The 22,653-nt window shown below is 39.1% G+C and overlaps 1 protein-coding gene across 1 annotated transcript in view; it reads left to right on the top strand.

The window, feature by feature from the left end:
- Nucleotides 1–22,653, top strand: part of LRRC1 (leucine rich repeat containing 1) — a 97,861-nt gene that overhangs the window by 72,628 nt on the left and 2,580 nt on the right. Inside the window, exons 6-14 of the mRNA XM_031062756.1 lie at nucleotides 2,854–2,910; nucleotides 4,506–4,569; nucleotides 5,311–5,385; nucleotides 7,103–7,247; nucleotides 9,880–9,998; nucleotides 10,990–11,073; nucleotides 19,294–19,409; nucleotides 20,348–20,520; nucleotides 22,032–22,168. Of these exons, the coding sequence (XP_030918616.1) occupies nucleotides 2,854–2,910; nucleotides 4,506–4,569; nucleotides 5,311–5,385; nucleotides 7,103–7,247; nucleotides 9,880–9,998; nucleotides 10,990–11,073; nucleotides 19,294–19,409; nucleotides 20,348–20,520; nucleotides 22,032–22,168 (970 nt within the window). The remainder of the gene's footprint in view (nucleotides 1–2,853; nucleotides 2,911–4,505; nucleotides 4,570–5,310; nucleotides 5,386–7,102; nucleotides 7,248–9,879; nucleotides 9,999–10,989; nucleotides 11,074–19,293; nucleotides 19,410–20,347; nucleotides 20,521–22,031; nucleotides 22,169–22,653) is intronic.

Consider the following 22,653-nt stretch of genomic DNA (forward strand, 5'->3'; position numbering starts at 1 on the left):
GTATATTGTGAAAAATAGCTATTTGTAGCTGAGAAGAGGAAGGATTGCACTTTCTGGAGGGAGTGTTACTAAATCAGAAAAGATATTTGAAAAATAACAAGTCGTGTTGACTTTTTCTTGCAAAATACTTAAAATTGTGTTTCTTAACAGAACATAAAATCAGGAAAATGTTAGTACATACACAATTTGTTAAGACCCCATTGGTAAGTGTAAGGATGAGCTATACCTCTGCTTTTCAACATATTAGAGATTAGTGCTTCAGTACGTCATCCTGTCTTTTATATGGTGCTGTTTTATACAGTAGTTGTCACATTTTAGGTTGCAGCACATGGGTTTGCTGGGAGCCGTTTCTGTAACTAGTCACGATATAAGAATAATAAGTGGGAAATTTCCTTTCATTTTCTCACCTCTTTATGAAATGGATCCATTTTAAACATGGTATTTCACTCTAATAATGCAGCTTTGCTGGTTTAAACTTCACAGACTTAGGTCTCTATGTTGATGGGAAGCTTAATTTTGCTTATTAGGGTCTGCTTATATTCCAAGGACTCAAGACCTTGGAAGAAGTAGAAAGGATAAAGGAGTGTGGGGCAGTATCATTTCTTTTGTTCAAGGGTGGAGTTAGGGTTGTGAACATGCTCTGGGTGAGAGTAGCTGTAGAATAAATAAAGCATTTCTCCCTCAGAAAGCTGTGTCCTTAGAGATGAAAACATAATCTGGCAGGTTGCTGACTCCCACAAGAAGAGAACCTAGGCTGGGACTGTGGTGGGCCACAGTCACTCTGCAGAGATGCTCACAAGGTACTCACAGGGGCACAGCTGCCAGGGAGTGCTGACAGTGCTGCAGCACAGCTGCCTTCCTTGCACCTTCTTGGCAGCTGTACTGGCCCAGGTGTTTAAGAGGATTTATTCTGTTTTGGATTGAGGATCTGTGCTACTCTCCTTGCGGGGTTATTTTTAAGCAGGATCAGTTTCTTGAGCTGATTCACTGGCCTGCCCCAGTCTAATGATATGATGCAGCTGGTTAACATGGTGGTTCCCGAGTTCTTGCTGTTGAATATGTTTTTCTGACAAAGATTTCTGTTCAGCCACAGCCAAAGTGGTGTCTGAGGTAAGAAAAGAAATTAAGAGATTGCACCATTTTACTCATCAACACTTAGCGTGCTGGGGAGGGAGATGAGTAGATGTGGGGTGATGTGTAAACACAAGATTACAAGGCAGCTTGGAGGTGTGCACATCCCTTTTGTATTCTCTTGATAAAAATGAATCATGGACCTCACCTAATATAAGCTTGAAGAGAAAGTGGAACATTCAAAAGAAGGTGGAAAGAGATTTCTAGAAAACCTGCAAACATGAATGTAATGGCAGTCTGTGGGTGGCAATGCCAGCAAGAGCAGACCCACATTCCTTTTGGAGAGAAGGGTTCTCATCACCCCTTTCCTCTCCCACTTGTTTGGACTCATTGAGGATGCTGGATACCCTGTCCCATCTTGACTTGTGTTTTATAGTGTTAAAATTTTTATGTGTGAATATTCTGTTGTGATGTTGGAGTGATGGCTTGCTTCTTTCTGTCAATGATTTTGAGTGGCAGTAGCAGAATTATTTTCACTTATCTTTTAATTGAATTTGTAATAGACTTCTACTAAAGTATCTTTGTCTGTATGGTATATTTAAACTATACTTCTGGAGGGATACAGAACCCAATGAGTAAAATGTGCTTATTTTAATAGCTGGAAAGGGCTGCTGAGACCGTAATCAAAGCTCCTATGAGATTTCATTCACTGTTTTTTTGAATGCAGTATCAAACAGGTGCATGAGATAAGGCTTTATTTTTCAGACACCATCAAAAGTCAATCCATGAAAAATCTTCTTTGCCTTTTAGCTAATCATTACATCAATTCTGTTGCTTTTCTCTGCTTAGATAACTGTACTGAAGTTGCAATGTGAAGATTTCTTTTTTTTTGAGGTTTAAGTTTTATCATCAGCTGTTTTTTTACTGGAGCTAACTAATTATTCTGTAATTTGGTTAGCTGGTATTGTTTGAGATGAGAAAATATTTCAGTTTTATGTAGTCTTAATGCATGGACTTGTTTGGCTTTTTTTCCCTAAAATGTACAATTTAGAATTAACATCTATTTCAAATTTAGTGGAATTCTTGTTTTTTATCTAGATTTTATTCAAGGCCTAGCACACTGTCTCCCTTCCCTGCACACCAGGACAGAACATATTTCTGTTGTCGAAAACTTGTTTGCAGTCACCATATCTGATTTTCATTTTTCCCTGTGATGGCGGAGGATTAGAGCAGATTATAGTGTTGGAATAATGTCTGACTCCCTGTGTTCCATTTAGTCATAAATAAACCCCTGAGAAATCTGAATGTTGCTATGGTGATGCTAGTAAAAGCCTGGGATCTGGAGTAAGCGAGCCACTTAGCAGCATAATGTCACTTAGAGTAATGAGCATGCTGTCATTAGGCCAGTGATGGGCTTACCTGGTGCTCTCTAACTTTGGTAGCCCATGCCACATTCTGAAAGCCAGTAAGTAAAAGCAGTTCATTTATAATATACCATACTCTGTTTAGTAGTTTGCAACTACAAACCTTTTAACAAATAGAAATTTGTGTTTTGTCTGTTTACTTCCTAGCTTTAATGTGTTGAAATATCGCAGAGAAACAAGCAAAAACTTATTCTTTCTATTCTGCCTTTCACAAGATGATCTGGTGTAATTAAAACAACAAAAAATCAGTTTATAGCGACTTGTTTTAAACTGTGTGAACGCACATTTTTCTTCATAGAATCTGGAATATAAAAAGTAAAATGGTATTAAAATGTGGTTTTTTGGGTTTTTTTTTTAGTCTTTATAACCTGGCTTCACTGGAACTGAGAGAAAATTTGCTGACATATTTACCTGAGTAAGTCACATTGCATGTGTTTCATTGTATGAACATAAAATGTTGTTATTCTTAAAATGTGCTAACATATGAAACCAAATGACAGCTAGAAAAAATATTCAAAGCCAATTGACAATATGAGATACAGCCTTCTTTTAGCAACATCTACTTACATCCATTACTTCTAGTTGTACTTGATTAGTAGCAGGAACCTGCAGTCTGCATGGATTGTCTGTGTTCTATAAAAAAATATTCTGTATGACATACAGCATCACCAAACATGTCCTGCATGCATTGGACAAGCCCATCTGCAGTGGGAGTGGTGGTTTGGGTTTTCCTCCTAGTTAAATTTTGTAACTGTGAAAGTAGACCAGTAAGAGCTCCAAGATTTTCACTCTAGACCTTTATAGCATTTAAATAAGTGTTTGTATTCAGGGCTGAGTAGCCAAAAGCTTCTAAAACCTGGAGGTGAAACCCTTGGTAGCAAACTAGGCCTGCTGATGTCTGAAGTCTGACTTCACCCACTCTGATTTTTGGAGAAAAAAGTTATCTAGATGTTTCTGTACTGTCTGTATTATGGCAGAGAAATTGGTGGTCTTTTCTTAGACTAATATGGTATCTTATACTTTGGAGATCCTTTTTGTCTGCCTGGGACAGCCTCTTCTTTCTCTAGTGAAGGAGTTTCCTTCCTTCCTTTGCTATCTGGTTGCTTCTTGCAAGAGTTTTGGTGACTCCTCTTCTACTTGTTTAGGTAATCTAATATATACTGTAAAAGATTTACCTTTTTAAAATCAGAATCTCTTCCCCAGTTGCTTTGGGGTAATTTTTTCCTGTCAGTCTACCCAAGTGCCTTGGTTGTGGCTCTTCATAGCAGTGAGCCACAAGACACTTTAATGTCAGTGATCAGAAGATAGGAATTGCTAGCTGAGTTTGGCCATCCAGTGTCAGTATGAAGCTATCAAAAATGTTGACAGTTTTATTGCTCCTCGAAAATCCTGACTGTCAGTAATGTACTGACAATTCTTTCTGGTTTTCGTGCTACTGCAGCTTTGGAGAAAGTAAGCAAGAGCTCTATGAGCCTGATTTGAAGGGTGGCCCTCTCTTGTCTGTTGCTTTGAACTTTTTTTACATCCTTTTGTGCAAAACCCTCTGTTTGCAGTCTCAAAACCAGAAGTATTTCAGAAATTGATGGATCATGTTGAGATGATCAATGATGGATATTGAGTCTTGAGTCACATAGTTATGTGATCACTATGGGGAATTTTTATCCAGTTGCAAACTGTAAAAAAAAAAATTCCCCTAAAAGTGAATCTAACTAACTATACTAAAGTATGTGGCATTTGCTACCCTGGGGACTTACTGTTAAAATAAAAAAAAAAGTAATGATTTGATTGTCTATACTAAGTTTTAAGGTCATACAGTTACACTGACAAGCCATATTATTTTTTTTCAGTAAGATACTACTGCAAACAGTCTGTGCCTGGTAAAATAACTGTCTGCCTACAGTACATTGTAATTTGAAATGCAAGTTTCAGTAAAATGAGCTTATTCAAATACATGGGGTTTCTGTTGCTTTAGTCTAATGTGGTTTTGTTTTGATTTATCTCATCTCACAGATCACTTGCCCAGCTGCAGCGACTAGAAGAACTTGATTTAGGAAACAATGAACTTTATCATTTGGTAAGGGAGAATATAGCACTGAAACTGCACATTGGTCTTGTTTTATGCATAATTTAGATTAAATCGGTTGTAGGATGTCCAAAACTGAGGAAAGAAAAATGAATGGAGGGAGAGTCTTTTTATAGGTACAGATGAATTTTGACAGTGAGCTGGTGCTTCCATATCTGTTTAGTCTTGTTGAGTACAGTATCACTTTACTCAAAAACCTGCAGAAAATGAGAGTGCAGCACAGCTTTTTTATGGAAATAAAAAGGAGTGGAGGAACACAAAATCTTGTCTATGCTTGCAGTTACAATGACCACATGGACTTGTGTCAGGAGCTGGATGGGCTAAGCACAGATGAAAGTTAAATTTCCAGGGTGAGAGTGGGAATCTTCAGGGAGGGGCTGAGGCAAAATTGTTGAGGGTTGAGAGGTCCTACATTGTCGCAGATTGACCTTCCAGAAATCTATCTGTCATCTCCTAAAGGTGATTCGGGTAAATGTTGGATGGATTTTCAGTAGGTCAAGGGTGTGCAGGCAATTTGTTAGTGCATGCCAGGAAAGAATGGTAGATTATTAAGCTGTAGCAATTAATTTGTATGATGGAGTTCCCAAATACAGTTGCCCTTGCTACTTCTAACCAAGGTACCTCTAAATAGTGCAGTAAGAATTGGTTTACTTTGACTGTAATTGTGGGGTGGCAATTTTTTTTTACTTGAAACTCCTATGCTACTTAACTTTACTGCTTTTTATGTTATAGCCAGAAACAATTGGTGCACTTTTCAATCTTAAAGACCTTTGGTTGGACGGAAACCAATTAGCTGAAATACCTCAGGTAAAAATGAGCTCTACTGCTACTGTTCTGAAGATGTTCTTGAAAGAAAACATTTTCATTCATTCCTACAGGGAAGTGCTTTAAAATGGAATATTTTCTCAGTCTACTTTGCCTGGGTTTGGTTTTGGGTGTGTAAGTGTTTTCTCTTGAAAAATTCCTTTGCAAGGGATTGGCCATGATACTCTGTGTTGTCAGAAATTTTCTTTTAAGCATTTTGACAAAAGAATTGTTTCCTAATAGGCACATTGTTCAGTTTGTAGGATGACACATACTCTGTTTATAGTTCTTGCCCTAAGATCAGGAATCCATTAGTTGTCTGAGCTAACCCTCACCTTGTGTATCTGTCTGAATTGCAGTTTTAAAAGTTTTGAGTATGATTTTTTAAAAGAATTTTGTAGTCATCTTCATCCATTAACCATGGTGTTTAGAAGAAGTACAATAATGGAACTGTTGCCATAAATAGAAATTTTAATTTATGCAGGCAAATCCCCCATCTGATATCAGTCACAGGATAAGGGAACTTAGCATTTAAACCTTACAGCACTCTAAATTCTTATAATATGTGAGATGGTTCCTCTTCCCTCTTTTTCCCTTACAGCCAAGTCAAAACCTGTTTTCTTTTGTTCCTCTTCCAGTTTGCTGTTACTTGCTGTATGGATCTCGTTGTCAACTGTGTGTCTTGTAAATCCGTTACAGTTTAGTGGGCTTAGTTGACTTTGTTTTTGTTGGCTTGGCCTAGTAAGTAGAGATGATCACTCATAAAAGGTGGAGTGTGACTTTAGCAGCCACTTTTATTGAAACTGGCTGTTATTGTGTATTTTGTCCAAAGTTGAAAGGATGAACTTGTAGGATAAAGGGTATGTGTTTAATGAAAGATCCTCTTGAGGGGCAGACAGTTCAAAAGAAAAAGAACTGATCTTGTAAGTTAGGATCAAGGCCATTGCTGTATGAAAACTTAATATATGTAGAAGTAGAAGGCACTTCTTCCTCAGCTTTTTCTCTGAAAGGTGATTTGGATGACTAAAATGAGATCTGTCCTCAGGTGTGTATAGGGGTGTCTGTGTGTGTGTGGAATGGGGGGGTGCTCTGATAGCTAACAGACAAAGGTATTTTTCTGTCTAATGGTTGGATTGCCATGATAAAAACTTAAGTAGTCATTAATAGTAGTAGGTGATAGCAGTATAACTTGGCAGTTCAAACATAATTGCTAAAGCAACACCCCCAGTTCTTATTTCTACATTTGTTGTAGTTGGGAGATGTGAAGATACGAAATCCCTAGATGTCATGGCATGTTGCTGTAGCAGCCAAGAGAGACTAATCTTAATTTGCCTAGGGTTGATTGGGAGGAGTAGACTTTACTTAGGTGGTGGTTGATAATCTGCCATTCTGAAAAAAACAACTCTGCAGTCTTTACTTGAGGAAAACTCCAGGTTTGGCTGGTGCTTGCCGGGGTGTGCTCAGCATAGCTTGCCTGACTACTGAAGCCAGTTTAATATTTAAAATCAGAAAGTGTGACTGAATCACTCGGATAGTTTATCATATGTAAAATGTAAATATTTACTTTTTTTCTGCTTTTAGAGGTCATACAAAGAATGGCCAGTTAAGAGGTCATACAGATAATTGTTTTTCTTTGTGGAATTTCATTGTGATGGTACATTTTTCAAAGTGCTTTCTTACGTGTTTGGGCATGACTTAAATTTTTTTCCTTGTATCGCAGGAAGTAGGAAACCTGAAAAACCTGCTTTGTCTGGATGTTTCTGAAAATAAATTGGAATGCCTTCCTGAAGAAATTAGTGGTCTGACTTCTTTAACAGACTTGCTTGTTTCTCAGAATTTACTTCAGGTCTTACCTGATGGCATTGGTGAGTCCAAAGTGAATGCTATCACACAGAACCATTTAACCCACTGTAAGTGGAAGTCATTTGGGTTTTTAAAGTCTTTTTGTGCAAGAGATGAGCTTGTCTCATGTTGTTTTTTATTCCTATTGCTGAGTAACAAATGCATAGCTCTATTAATGTTGCATTTTAATTGTCTGCATAATGACTCCCTCATAATCCTCTTTCAGTCTTCACTTGATACCTCCCAAACAACATAAATGTTAATATGTCCCTTCAGTTCCCATTGTATCCATTTCACCATCAGATCTCTTTAACACTGTAAAATGTTAGCTTGTAACATGCTGTGGGTCAAGTGATAAGCCTGACTGAAAGTATCACTACAAAAAATACAGAATTTTGAATGGTGATGTGTATTTATCTTCAACTGGACAATGTGATTAATCCTCTACTGAACCTAGTAGAAGACTGTTTGCCTTGCAGTGCATTAATCCTTGCCTTGAGGATTCAAACTACAACCTTTCTGTGTCTCACCCCATAGATTGGGTTCAGTAACTGAAGATTGTTTCCTGAAGCGTTACCAGTGCCTTTTTTAAGGTGTATGTTTTTTACCCATGCAGTACTTGTGACAAGTAGATGAACAAGCTTTTTTTTCCTCTACTCATCAGCTGTTTTTCTGGGAAGTTCCATGTTTTAGGAGTGTGCCTTCTCCTTGAGAGGACTTAAAAAAAAAAAAAGGTGTAGGGGAAGGAGGACTTGTGAATATGGTTTAACCATATTAAACATTCAGAAAAGAGTGATCAGTCCTTCCCCCTTCCTATATATTCTGTATAAGACTAAGAAAACCTTCTCTAGAAGTTAGACTTGGGGAGTGGGCTGACAACTGTGAGTCCTACAGCTGCCTAACATGGGTTTGACAGGGAGTTGTAGCAGCCCTCTCTGATTTGTGTTTGACAGGGAGTTGTAGCAGCCCTCTCTGATTTGTGTTTGACAGGGAGTTGTAGCAGCCCTCTCTGCTGACCTGTGCTGGCCAGTACAGTTGTACATCAGAAATGGAGCTGTAGCTCCTGAAAGTCAGCAGCCCATGCACGTGGCTGGACAGAGCTTGGCAGAAGAGAACTTTGCTGGTCTCTGTGGAAGCTCCTGGGCATTGCCCAGCTGATCACTGGATCCTTGGTGGGACTGGTGGATCTGTAGAGCTCTTGAAGCAGGGCTCTCACCAGCAGCAGTGGCTCAGGTCAGCTGTGTCTGTATCTCCTCAGCCCCCAGAGCTCTGATGGAGCTCCAGCACCCCCAGGCAGCCTGTGCCAGTGCTGCACCACCTCTCACTGAGGAAGCTGCTCCTGGGGTCCAGATGGGATCACCCACGCTGTGATTTGCAGCCATTGCTACCTCATCTGCCCCTGCAGAGGAGAGTTTGGCTCTGTTGTGTCCATAACTGCCCTGCAAGGGGCTCTGGGCAGCTGCCAGATGCCTTCAGCCTCAGCTCACATGTGCTCTGGCCATCCTGATAGCTTCCTACTGGGCCCCCATCACTTGAACAGGGGAGTTGAGGAGGAAGACAGGACATTACTTGAAACTGAGAATGATTTTACAGGTGTGGTTTCACTAATTTCAGGTTGATAGGATACAGCAACTTCCATTGATCTGTTGGCTATAATTCTAATGTAGTCTAGTTGGTGTTTGTTTCTGATGAGAGCTCACTGCTCTTTACTATTCAGCCTGGTGCTCACCATAGTATCCATGTGCTTTCCAGCAGGACTCTTGTATAGCTGTTTATTTTACTTCCCAGCCTGTGCTGGTGCACAGGTTTATTTTGTTTGGGTGCAGAGCTCTGCACTTCTCTGTGCTAAGCCTCAGGTTTCTGTTTAGTTGCTGTCTTTCTGTGTCAGACATCCCTTCGTGATTTAGCATCATCAGTGAATTTGATACTCCAGACTATTACAGCTGTTTTGGACCACACAGAGATGGCAGTGAGGTATCAGCACCTAGTGTTATCTCCTGAATTCTCTGTTATGGGCTCTGCCTGAGTCAGCTTTTGCACCAAAGACCATTCTGATACAAAGGAGTAGAACAAATTTAGTTTTCTGTGCTGAAACAGTATTTTGTTCTTCATGAGAAAATGACCTTCAAAAGAAGTTTGATTTCTCATCTAAAGAATAAACTTAGGTTTCCTGTCTGACTAATTAGGTTCTCTGTTAGGACAAAGATACCTTGATCCTGTTTGGGTTTGGGCTGTCACTTCAGTGCAAGACAGTCTCACTGTGGCTGATTAGGTGTAGGTGATCTTCTGAACATTCCTTTATTAATAAACATGTATAATTGAGGAACAAACAGATAATTTTCACTTGTTTATAGGCATTTGGGTAGACACATCGTTGGTATTTACATGGGATATCATTCAGATTGTAACTTCATTGCAATTTATTATGATTAAATGTTGGCTATGAATACTTATATTGAGTATGAATTCAGTGGTATTAAAACTTGCAGAAATAGTGCAAGCACTAAGTGAAGCAGTGCTTGGGTTATTTTATTTTACCTAAAAAAAAATTACTGTTTTAGAAGACTTCTGGAAGTTTTGCAGCAGTAAAAATGTACGTATTTAAAGGTATTGGAGAATACTAGACTAAAAATCCATGTTGTTGTTTCTGTCCAGGAAAATTGCGGAGACTGTCCATTTTGAAGGTTGATCAGAACAAGCTGATCCAGCTAACTGATTCCATTGGAGACTGTGAAAGCCTTACTGAACTAGTTCTCACAGAAAACCAACTGCAGGTATGCATGGTCATGGCTGCTCAAATGGCAGGTGGTAATAAGAGCTGCTGTTAAGTGCTGAATCAGTTAGCTCGTTAGGTTACTCACCCTTGCTACTGCTAAGCACTGCATTTTCTTTAAATGCATCTTATTTCTTACCTGTTAAATGAATGTGGAGATCACATTGTGTGTAGTAACAATCCACCCTTCAATGCTTAAGCATTTACATATTCACTCCTGGGTCTTTCATGACCAGTGAGAGAATTGGAGCATGTGGAGTGCAGGTATCACTTACTTAGTTGTGGTTTTGATGGGGGGTTTGTGCTGTATTGCATTATTGCCAGTTTTTGCTGTGCATTATCTGGATCAGTCTTGCAGGACCTGAATAGAAGCCCTGAGCACTGCAGAACTTGTACTGCTCCTTGCTCTGCTGATCTGCTCTAGACAGGTGTTAAATATGATATGTGATCAATTAAAATAAAATCTCAGAATTCCTTCTGTTAGGTGTTTCCTTCCATTATTTTGAAACTTCATGTGACACTGACACTTGGAGAGTAGGTGTCTTTAAATAAACTAGGGTTGATCATTTCTTAAGCTCACTTGGTACTTGGTTGAGTTAGAAGCTTAGGACTGTTAAGAAGATGCCTCTCCAACAGTCAATTCATAGCACCTGAGTAGGAGATAGCTAACTGAGGAGCAAATTTGGGAGTGTAAAGTTGGATAATACACCTATGTACATGCATTCTGTACACAGCTGCTGTGTGTCTGTTATTGTAGTGCAGAGATAATTAATGAGTGAATTTGTGTTAGAAACTGACATTCCTAGACACTTGTTCTGCAGTGTAAACCTTTGGATCTTCTTTGGAAAGTCTGGCAGTAATGAGGATTAACTACACTTCAATTTTGAAAGTGGATCAGACTGTTAATTAATTTTAAAAGTGAGTTAAGTGGTTTTTCCTGACTCTGTTTATTTATGAATTGTTTGTATATTATTTTGTTTTTGTTGGCGCAGTCATTGCCGAAGAGCATTGGAAAGCTAAAGAAGCTGAACAATTTGAATGCTGATAGAAACAAATTAACATCTTTGCCCAAAGAGGTAAGTTTTGTGCTGATGACATTATAGAAACAGAAAACTCTTGATTTCAAATGCCTATGAGAAGTAGCAGGCAACTTTGGTCCAGTGGGTATTCTTTCCAAACTGATCACAACCAGAAACTTGTCCACTAGATCTAAACCGTAGTGATTTGATGGCTTGGAAGTGCAAAATGTCTTTGCAGTTGAACAGAAAGGCTTGGATCTAATTAGCTTGTAACTAACTTGGGTCTAATTAGCTTTTAACTGGTAATTCCCAGTATGGATGTCAGGTCCTGCACTATTTGAAGACTTGGAGTTCTGGTAGGGTGAATGCGACACTAATATGTCTCTTCTGCATGTAGTATGAAACTACTGCCACACTCTTCCTCACCTCGCTCCAGTGACCAATATCAAAGGGAAGGTTTCATACTCTGAAAAGTGGCTCAGTGACTGTCTTGACAGTCTTTTTGCTGTTGGAGATCTCTGGACTACTTCTGTGCTTAAACATAAGGATGTAATGTGACCAAGATACCTCATATTTTACAACTATGAACACTAGGACTTCTTGTCTGTTGTAACAGTGTGTGGAATGAAATGAGGCTAGAGTTTGTGTTGTGAAACTAAATATAATGAAGGCTTTACAAGTTTAGTTCAGCAGTAAATTGTGGAAAGAAGTTGGGAAAGCATCATCCTGTGATTGCAGCATGGAACTGTGAGTTGGTTCTTATTTGTACTACTTTTTCTCTGTAATTTTTATCCAAGTAGTTCTCCCTTTAAATTTTGTTATCTAACATGTGGCTCTGAGCTATTGTTCTCCAGTTTCAGTCACTTAAGGAGAAGGAAGGTTATGTACTCAGGTGACAGCCAATGGATGGTAATTGAGAGGAGTATCAGCTCTGGCTCACTTCTTTATGGAGCTTGGACAGCTCAAGAAGGAGGTGTGAGAAGGAAGTGAAGTGGCAAGGAGATGGGTGAGAGCTGATTGTCTGAAGAAGAGGGATCAAGCAGGGGCAGAGAATCCTGCTGTGGCACTGACAGCAACAATTCCAGTGTCCTGGGTCTGAGCTGCCACAGGCCAGTCACCTAATTGAGGAAAGGTGAGGGGTGAGACATGTGAGTACTGCAGCTTTTCTAGCAAAACAGTGTCTTCCCTACTGTGGTGCTTCTGGTTTTGAGCAAAGAATTGTGACAGGGCTTACCCAGACAGGTTGAATGATGGCTAGCAAGAGACAAGATCCTGGGAAGACTACTAGGATTGGTATGTGATAGCAGTTTTCATCATAAGATGCTGAGTTGGAAGGAACCCATCAGGGGTTCACCTCCCGGCCCTGCACATGACACCCCAAGAGTCATCCCATGTGCCTGAGAGCACTGTTCCTGAACTCTGTCAGGATGTGCTGTGACCACTGCCCCGGGGAGCTGTTCCATTGCCCAGCAACCCTGGGTGAAGAAACCAGGGTTCTGTAATATCCAGCCTACACCTCCCTTGGCACAACTTCAGGGCATTCCCTCAGTTCCTGTCACTGATCACCACAGAGAAGAGATCAGTATCTGTCCCTCCTCTTCCTCCATGAGGAAGCTGTAACTGCAGTGAGGTCTCCCCTCAGTCTTCTCCTCTCCAGGTTGAACAGACCAAGTGACCTCAGCTGCTCCTTATACAACTTCCCCTCAAGGCCCTTCACCATCTTTGTTGCCCTCTTTTGGATGCTCTCTAACAGCTTAATATCTTTCTGATCTTGTGTTCATTCAGCAGAAGACTTTCTTTGCTAAAATACCTGTACTTGAGACTTGTGCAATTTTATGTCCACTCCACCTTTGAGCAGAATTGTTCTGAGTTTTGCATGGAAAGTTTTACTGGTACGATTTATTTCCAGATTGGCCATTAATAGCTTGTGTAGTGTATAAGCACTTTTCTCAGTTAATGGAATATGTGATATTGGAGGTGGTGCATAAGGGCAGTCAGTGTGGCCTGGAAGGAGCAGGCAAGAGGAGAGGGCTCAGCTGCAGAAGCAGGTGAAGCTGGGTGAAAATGGAATTGTGTCTGTTTGGGGGTATGGTGGGGTCAGGAGCTCAGTTCAGAACAATACAGGCATTAATGCTGAGCAAGATACTGAAGGCTTGGAACCAGCAATGTTTTTCAGAGGTGGAATGTGTTGCTCAGTTGGTGAAGGAGTTGGGGGATATCCGAGGGTGAAGTGAAGAATGAGAATGTGTCTAGAGAACATCAGTGCACATGAGAGAGGGAGGGGACACCTGCACAGAAGTGGACTGAAGATAGGGATGAGCCTGTGTTTGGAGAAGGTGAATAATGAGAAAATGGAAGGTGGTGTCTGGAATCAGGTGAGCTTTGGGGCGTTGTGGAAGTCCAGGAAATAAAAATGAGAGAGGGTGGTTCCCAAGGGAGCTTGGCAGGGAAACAGAGGAAGCAGAGCTCTTTGGCTCCCTATCAACGATTTTGAAATAGAATTTTTATATTTCTTTTAAAGAAGTACACATAAATGTGTCTGTCTCATTAGAACAAATGCCTTGAAAATCTTACATGTAAAGATTTTATGCTTTGCTCTGCCAATATTTAATTTTTTATTATTTAATTTTAAAGGAAGTCAGCCCTTCTCTAACTGCGGGGTCATTTCACTCTTGATCAGTGCATTTGAATTCCAAGGTGGTAATGTTACAAATAGAAAGAATAAATAACTCAAGCACAAGCTTCTGACAGAAGTAATTTTAAACATCCCTGCCTGCTCGGTGTTGCTTAAGATGTTTCCTGAGAAAGTATGGCCAAGACTGGGGTCTCAGACCTCTGCACATCAAAATTAGTACTAGTACAAAATTAATACTTGTGAGTATCAACTCACAGAAGCACAGTTGGATGCAGAAGTAGAGTATACACTGGAGATATTTTTCCTCAGTACCTTTTCCTTTACGTGTTTTTCTTACCTCTTCCATTCTTTCTCTCCCTTACAGAGTGCTAGAGCAGCTGTGCATATGTGGTCTTCATCCCAATAAAAAATGGATGTGGGAGAGGCTGTTACTGGTTTCTGTTGGAGAGGGATAGAGACACAGTTTTTAATATGTGTAGAAAAAAGTGGAATTCAGCTGGAGAGAAGAGTACATGTACCCAATACTGTATCTGCTTGGTGTTGCCAGAATTAGTCCTGTAGGAAAGACCACTTTTATAGGTAGGATGGTGAAAATTATGTGCCTGGTGAGATAATCTCTGAGTTTTAGTTTTTCTGTGGTGGTGTGTGGTTTTTTTTGGGGAAGGGGGTAGAAGGATGTTGGTTGGATTTGGTTTTGTTAAACAGTTTAAGAGAATTTGGTTTTGAGTCAGTGTGTTAAACCATTATATTGCAAGATGGCTTCAAGGCACACTTGTAAAAGCATTCTTCATCTTTTGGTGTAAAATGTCTTGACTTGGGATTATTGAGGAGTTTGTATGCAAATACACCTTCCAAGTTTCCTGGTTCAAAGGTTCTTCTGTATTGTGTGGTGATAAAGGTAAAACCTGGAAGAACTGAATGTGTGACCAAGGCTTGAGTCACTGACAGATTTCATCTACAGCATCTTGTTCTGCAGCTTAGCGCCTCTCTGACTGAAGTGGTAAAACAGACTTCAGCAAGAACTGAGAATGTCTAAACCTGTTCATAGTTAGAAATGTTTTTCCCCCTAAACTTGAAAGACCTGTCTGGTGACTCTTTGGTGTTGAAATCCCACCCTGGCACAGGAATGCTGATGAAACTGGTGTGTTGATTTTGGCACTTGCATAAATAACCTCCTTGGAATGTTTTCCAGTTTATATGCTTTTGTTAATGAGTCTTTACACCCAGCAGAGATCTGGTAATGTGTCCTTCCTGGCTCTGAGGTGTATTGTAAGAATTATTACTCCATTAGGTAAAACTACAGGGGGTTTTTTGGCAATAACTGTGCTTTTTAATTTTTTTTTTAAATGAGTGGGGACCACTTTGTTTTTCTGATTTTAACTTTTGATGTCCTGTCTCTTTCTTCATTTGTGTAGAAGTATGTGTGTCTCAGAGGTAAAAAAAAAAGGGTACTAAGGAAAAGTGCAGGAAAACTTGTCTTGAGTCAGAGAGCTGAGAAGCTGTCTTGGTGAGCTCCTCTCCTACTCTTGAAGGTGTTGAAGTGAGTTTGCTGAAGATTTTCGTAGCCAATTTAAAGTTAATAATGACAACACAATAATAGTTAATAATAATGAATTGGGCAGTTTTTTCCACCCCTAAATGTATTCTGTGCTTGCAGTTAAAGAATTAGTATACTTTATGTGGAACCAAGGAAAATTCTGACTTTATTTACTTTGAACCCAAACAAAATGTTGGATATGACATGCTGGAAAAGATTTTGCAGCACAAGAGGAACTGTGTTTAAATTACCACTATATTTATCAGACTTGTATAAGTCTGTGTGAGTTTTTGGTGCTGACAGCTGTTTTGAGAGTTGAATAAAAGAGATGTGTCACTGGACTTTTAGCTATTCACATGACAACTGAAGACTGATCATTACAGTATTTGTCATAATGGTTTTTTTTGCATTGCTTATACCTGTGTGAAAGATGCTAACTGGTAAAGGACAGCAAAATTGATTCATAGCTTTTGAGTAGTAAACAGATGTACTTTAGAGTCATTAGAAACACCAGCAGAGAAGCATTCTTTTAAGACTTGCAGTTTGTGGAGGACTGTCTAGGATGGACTAGTACTGGGTGTATGAATGGCAAAAAGCAGGAGGGTGAAGTGCTAAATGCTGGTCATGATGAGAACATGGCGGGAGTTTTAGCAACTGAGCTGACTTCCTATGTTTGTCCAAGCCTTACTGTTTCTCCAGAATGAGGAAGCTGTCAGAAAGATGAGCCTCAGACTGAGATAGAAGAAAAGAGCAATAAGATCATCCATTAAAGGGTTTAAAGGGTTGAAGTTTTGTGTGGAATCCAGAGGTCTCCTAGTGACAATCATCTTCTCAATCAAGCCTACCTGAATGCAAATAAGCAGTTTTGTTCCATCTTCATAGTACCAATGATCTTAAAACTAGCACTTCATAGTAATGACCATTTACTGCCTGACTGACCTGTGGGCTTTGTTTTTGTGGTTTTCCTTTATCTAGGCTCACTGTTCTTTGAAGCTGGCGTGATGTGACAAGTCAATAACCCTTATACTAAAGTTGCTAAAATGAACTAAGTCTCAGGAGTACGACTTAGGCATGCACAACTCATGTGAGATCTTTTCTTGATGTCCTGCTCACTACAGAAGAGTGTGAGGACTTCTTTAAGCCTCCAGTCCTTGGAACAGTTACTCACGTGCCTAGAACATGTGCCTAAGCACATGCTTGTCCCCATTAAGTGAAGTCTGTGCTGGAAATGCAGTGTGTGCTTAACTGGTGAATGGGCTTGTGACCTCAGATGTGTCCATGGTGCAGATGTGGTGGTCTGGCTCAGTTTGTTGTGAGCATGTGACCCTTGGAAAGCATGGCTCTTCCTCAGTTAGCCACTGTGAGCCAAACCAGTGATGTTCTGGTACCGTGTAACTTCATGGTGGCCCCAGCAGTGTTTTCCTTTCTGCATGCCGTGTAGTGTGTGCACTTTGCCTCCGTGTTATGGCTTCATGTTTAGGTTTTCAAACATTGGACCTGGTGTCTTTCTGTACTGCTGGATGGGTGCTATCTTTGTTTGAAATGACAAAGATTTTAGCTGATTTTTAACTGTCAGCTTGTCTTTTTTTCCTTTGTCATATCTCATTCAATGCAATGCTTTCTGCATTTTCTAAAAACAGTTTCATTTAAAAAAATCAGTGTCTCTTTTTTATCTACGCTACTACCCTATTAAAATAAAAGGTCTTAACTACCTTTGAATGAAACAAAACTTTTGAACAGCAGCCTGTTGACTGATAGCGAGCAAAGTTAAATCAACTGAAGTTTAAATGATTTAGGAGTTACAACCCTCTTTGGCAGTAGAAGAATGTATGTTCTGTCTCCATTTGTTGGCATGCTCTTGTCTAGTATGGATAAAGAAAAATAAATTGAACATCTCTTGTATTTTCTTAATTGTTAGCCGCTTGGAAAATTATGGGTCAGGTAAATTGATAACCCTGTAAGTATTCTTCAGTCCATGGTTCTCCTATTACTTTCATTAAGCTGCTTTAAATGCATGATGACTCAAGCTGTCCCAATTCCACTGCTGCATTTTCCCATTGTCAAAATTACAGAAATTTTGGTCTCATCAGGGCTGCATGGCTTTACTTTGTTTGTTTGGCTAACCTGTTTCGATCTCCATGCTCCAAGACTGAGTAACACAAACTTCATTCATGAAAAGGGACACTTTGTGTACACTGAGGGCATCACTTGCCAGCTCATTAACATTCCCTAATTGTATTTCTTGCTTTTCACGGCTCCTCATGTTAGCAACACCAATTAGACACTTAGTGTGTATATATTGTTTTTAATATCACACTGTGCTCTGTGAACGTGTGAAGACACATTATTTAAAAATTTATACACGCTTTAAAGTGAATAGTGGAATTCTTGAACCAAGAAATGTTTGCTTACTATTTGAGTGCTGGTTTCTAAGGGCTTTGATTCACAAGCTAAAATGGCTTGCAAGGTTCATGGTTCTGTTGTACACACAGGGCTGGGAAAACTGATAATCTTGTGAAGTAGCTGCATCTTAAAAGTGCAGTGATTTAAAGGAAATAGCACAGATTTTGTTTTGTCAAGAATGTAGCACTTTAACTTTCTGCTGTAAATAGCTTGTGAATCAGAAGTCTTGAGCAGCTGATTGCTGTTTTCTTCTGTTAAAAAGCATTTTTGATACAAAGGAAGGTGAGTGGAATGTAAATGCTCCATTTGTTTTATTTTGTGAGTCATAGTTGCATCCTTTAAAAGTGGCTTTTTCCTTAGTAAATAGTGTATGTTAAATCAACACTATTTTTCCTTTGACTGGTTAAAATATTTTGTGCTGTTTGTCTTTAATCTCAGTCTTGGGTTTGGACTGAATTGTGGGTTTTGCAAAGACACAACTGACAGTTAACAAGAACACAATAATTTCATCCTAATTTTGGGGACTCCTGGCCAAGGCGTAGTTACATATTGGCTATAGTGTGAGAGGAGAACCTTCTTAGATATATGTCACTATAGATGTCCTCTCATTTTTGATCTGAGATTTTCCACTGAGTTTAGTTTGGACTCTAACTCTATAATTAGATTCTAAGTCTGCTTAACTTGAAAGCTTCAAATGGCATTGGGATATTTTGCCTCTATTCCTTGGAGTAAGAAAAGAAAAATCTTTTTTCCCCTTCTTCTGTTGAGTTTTGGAACTGGCAAACAAACAACAATGCTTTTTGAAACTCTGTACAATAAGCAAACAAAGGTAAGTTTCCTTTGTTAATAGGAACAAAGAGTTACTTGAAGCAGGTTTTGAGTTGCTACAACTAATAATCTTCCTGTTTATAGAAGTTCCCTCTGGAACATAAAGTTGGAATGAGTTTTTTAAGATCAATTGTGGGGGGTTTGTCTTTGTGAAAGCAGCTACCTTTGGTGCTAGATGTAGATTTTTAAAGGCAGAACTGAAAAATGCCATCTTTGCACTCAAATGCAAATGATTATATTTGGATAAATTGATAGAGACAGAGGATATTAGATTAAAATAAAGAAGGCCAGTTCATGGGGGAATTGTGTTGAAATGAGGTGCTTCTAATGAATCGGGGCATCAAAGATTTTACTCAGTGTTCTGCTTATAGTGAGCTCTTCATTAATCTTTGTGGACTCAACAAATTTTGGGAGTTGGTATATTTAGCATTTTGCCTTCCTTCAAGGCCCACTGCACTTGCTTGGATAAAAAGTTGCCATGAGGAAAGAATGAATTAATATGTAAAACCTAGAGCTAGAAAACGTTGAGTGTATGGTTTTTTGTGAATGTTGGGCACAGAATAGCTTCTGTGTGGTTACTGGTTTCTTCTGGGTGTGGAAGGCTCTGAAAGGTACCTAGAAAGTGACCTATATGTAAAGTTATCCATTATTTGCAGCTGTTCAAGACAGTGCTCCTACAGACTTGCTACAGATCAGACTTCTTGGAAGCTGACACTTGTTTGCAGTCTGTACCTCTGGGGGAAGTGTCTGGCAGGCATTGTAACTTGAATGTGCTGTGACACACTCCTTGACCCGCACTGCATGCCTTTGTTACACTGCGGTACTGCAACAAAACCAGACTTGATTTTTTTTCCCCCCCTTTTCTCAAATGTAGGTTGGGGGCTGCTGCAGTCTTAACGTCTTTTCTGTACGTGACAACAGATTGTCTCGAATTCCCTCTGAAATTTCACAGGCCACTGAACTTCATGTCCTGGATGTTGCTGGAAACAGGCAAGAGATTTTTGTATTTTCATGTTCTTTTGCTGTATTTACTTAATTCTTTCTGATAGCAAAAGATATTATGTCTAAGAAGAGAGTAATAAAAAACCAGTTATGACATTCATGTCAGTGTTACTGTTGAAATTGTCTAAGTAGTCTTCCCCCGGGCCAAAAGTAGCATAACTTGTGTGTTGTCCTGAGTGTGATTTTTGAATTACTTTGACCCTGAGGAAGAAATTAGGTTTTTAAAAAAAACCCTCTGGATTCATATATTTCTGTATTAAAACTGAGAATCTAGGCAATGGATAGAGCTTCAGGTGAAACTACTAAGCTGTAATGTCAAGTGGCACCAGTATTGAGTGTTGTATTTTCTCGATACAGTGTGAGTAACAAGGAAGACCACTTTGACCTCGCAGCTTCTCACATCAAATCTTCAAACATCAACACACAAAAATGAGTGGATTAAAGCATAAACCAGCAAATTAGTTCAGCTTCTTAGTAGGAAGTTAAATAAAAAAAAACAACCCCAAAACAGAAGAAAAGAGAATGGTATCTCATCTGTGCAATGCAGCTGTCTCACAGGCCCTTACGTATTTCTGTTCTAGCCACTGTTCACATGTAAAGCTCCTGATGGGAAGCAGCTGTCTGCCTTCCAGGGCACTTTACTGCAGTAGAGAAAGCTCAGCATAGTTTTACCTGGTTTTCAGCTTCAGAGGATTATAAAGTTATAATAAAGTTAAGCTGCAGGTTTGTTGTTTGTTTGTTTGTTTGTTTGTTTTTAAGAATAGAGTAGTTGGAATTGATGACTACTGCAATGCCTTCTATTAGGGGCATTACTTTCAATCCTGTTTGTTCCAACTCAATGATGTATACTTGAGTTGACTTCATGACCATCTATTAAGACTCTCAGGCATTGCCCTGACTTTTTTACTTTCCTTTTTTTGAACTAGGCTGACCTATCTTCCCATTTCACTGACTACGTTAAGGCTGAAGGCTTTGTGGTTGTCTGATAACCAGTCCCAACCTCTGCTGACATTTCAGACTGACACAGACCCTGAAACAGGAGAAAAGATTTTAACATGTGTATTACTTCCTCAGATGCCTTCTGAGTCTGGTTGCCAAGGTGAGTGCCTAGAGCCAGCTTTTCATTATGTACAGAATTATTACTTCTTTGTTTACTGAGTTGTCCCGTAAAGGTTTATAAAATGTGCATAAGCTCTAGTGAGCAAAGTAGCAAAGTTCTGGTTGAATTTTCAATATTAAACCTTTTTTTTCTACTATCCTATTAGTCTTCAGAAGACTTCAGAACTTGGCACTGAGTATTATTGAAAATACAATGACAGCTACAATAAATAAAATACAGATCTGGAAGAAAAAGAATTACTTATATCACTATTTTGAGGCTTGCCAAGTGGGCCCAGTAGTGGTTTCATATTTGTGTACATTGATTATACATCTTACATACATATAAATATGGAAAAATGGTGGCTTTCCATCTTCAATCTCTTTACCAGCAGAATAAATTGCATAGCAAATAGTAAACAGTGGACTTTTTACTTTTTAGCGAGCTAATTTTCTTTCAAGCAGAGGTGCCGTACAGTAGCTTTATTATATTCATTAACAAGTGTAGAATTGCAGTATAAGTTGCTTTTACCTTCTGTGATGAAACTTACCTCTGGGCCAGGTGGAACCATAAACTCTTTTGTTGGCTGTGTTGCTGCTCCAGTAACTTCTGAATGTTTTTCTCCTCAAGCTTTTAGAGCTGTATGTGAACATTCAAGGGGATTCATCTGAGCTAATATTTAAATTTCTGCTGTAATGACTGGAGAGTGATTTATCCCATCCAAGAATGGACTTTTAAAAGAAAATCATGTGGATTCTTCTCCACTGAGTACAAAGGGGCCTGAGGAGAAAAATTCAGCTGTGGGTATCTGTATTGTACGTACCCAGGCTTAATATCAATACATGGCTGGAGCAAATAGAAACCATTAAAACAGTAGGAGTGTAGAAATGTCTCTGTTTGCAGCTCCTGGATTTTAAGAATAGTTAAGAATTAAAATAAATGTATGAATTAACCCCATTGGAATTAGAGAGGATTAAGCTAGTTCAAGAAGAGTAACAGAGGTTGACTTGACTTTCTTTAAAGACGTCACTACTAGAAATTAGATTTCCTCCTCTCCAGATGAATCTCATGACTTCAAGGGTAGAAAGCATGGAATTTAGATTGTTGGATGCATTTGCCTAGCAATACTGAAAGGATGACGTTAGTAAAAGCAATGATCCTATGTTATGGAATGCTATTTAGGGAACTGGCTAATGTCAGCTGGCAGCCATGTTCCACAAGAAAAGCATTATAGTGGCAAGTATATTAAATTATATAGCCAGTACTCTAAAACTCTGAAACAGTCCAAGTACAGAAATTCCTAATTTATACAGAAACCATTTAGTGTAGGTACTTGATAACAGAAAACTAATGCAAGTTCTGTTTTCTTCCAAAAACAGTAGAAATAGCCACTTGTAGGTATTGGATGAATGATTGTGCAATGTTGCAATTATGAACAATAAAGCTGTTGATTGTGTGACTTCACATGCATGTTGCTGTGAATCTTGAGTTACATTTTCCTGTTCCAACAGATAACCTACCACGATGTGGTGCATTGGAGAGTTTGGTGAATGAGATGTCAGATGAAACATGGAATGAGCGGGCAGTGAACAGAGTCAGTGCAATTCGCTTCTTAGAAGATGAAAAAGATGAAGAGGAAAACGAAATGGTATGTTTTCCAAGCCTTTGGATACCTCCAGATACTGTGACATTAATGCAGAAGTGTAAAAAGTCTCTGAGCATTCTTGTTGTAAATATTTCAGCTTGGACTGCATGCTTTGTATGTACATTTGGAAAAGAAACTGTTCATGTTGGCTGCTGAAACTTTTTATGTTGACTTTGAATGCCTTTGTTTTTTCTGCTTTGAATATAACTTTCATATTCTGATGCAGGATAGTCTTCTGTTTTGCTTTGTTTTCCTCTGTCTGCTCAGGATGTTTTGTTTCCAGAAAGAAGATAGTATCTTTCTCTGCATCTGTGAAGCTTTACTGCCTGAAAGTATATAGGGTCTAATTTAGGATTCCAGCGCTCTGGCATGTGTCTCCATTAAGTTTGCTATTGTTTGTCTCTCTAATTTCTATTTCCAATCTCTTTTGTGCTCTCTCTCATTCTTTGTTTCTTTTTTTTTTTTAACTCCACCATTTGCTTTGAACC

The sequence above is a fragment of the Geospiza fortis genome, unplaced genomic scaffold (assembly GCF_000277835.1).
Source record: "Geospiza fortis unplaced genomic scaffold, GeoFor_1.0 scaffold603, whole genome shotgun sequence".
Taxonomy (NCBI): Eukaryota; Metazoa; Chordata; class Aves; order Passeriformes; family Thraupidae; genus Geospiza; species Geospiza fortis.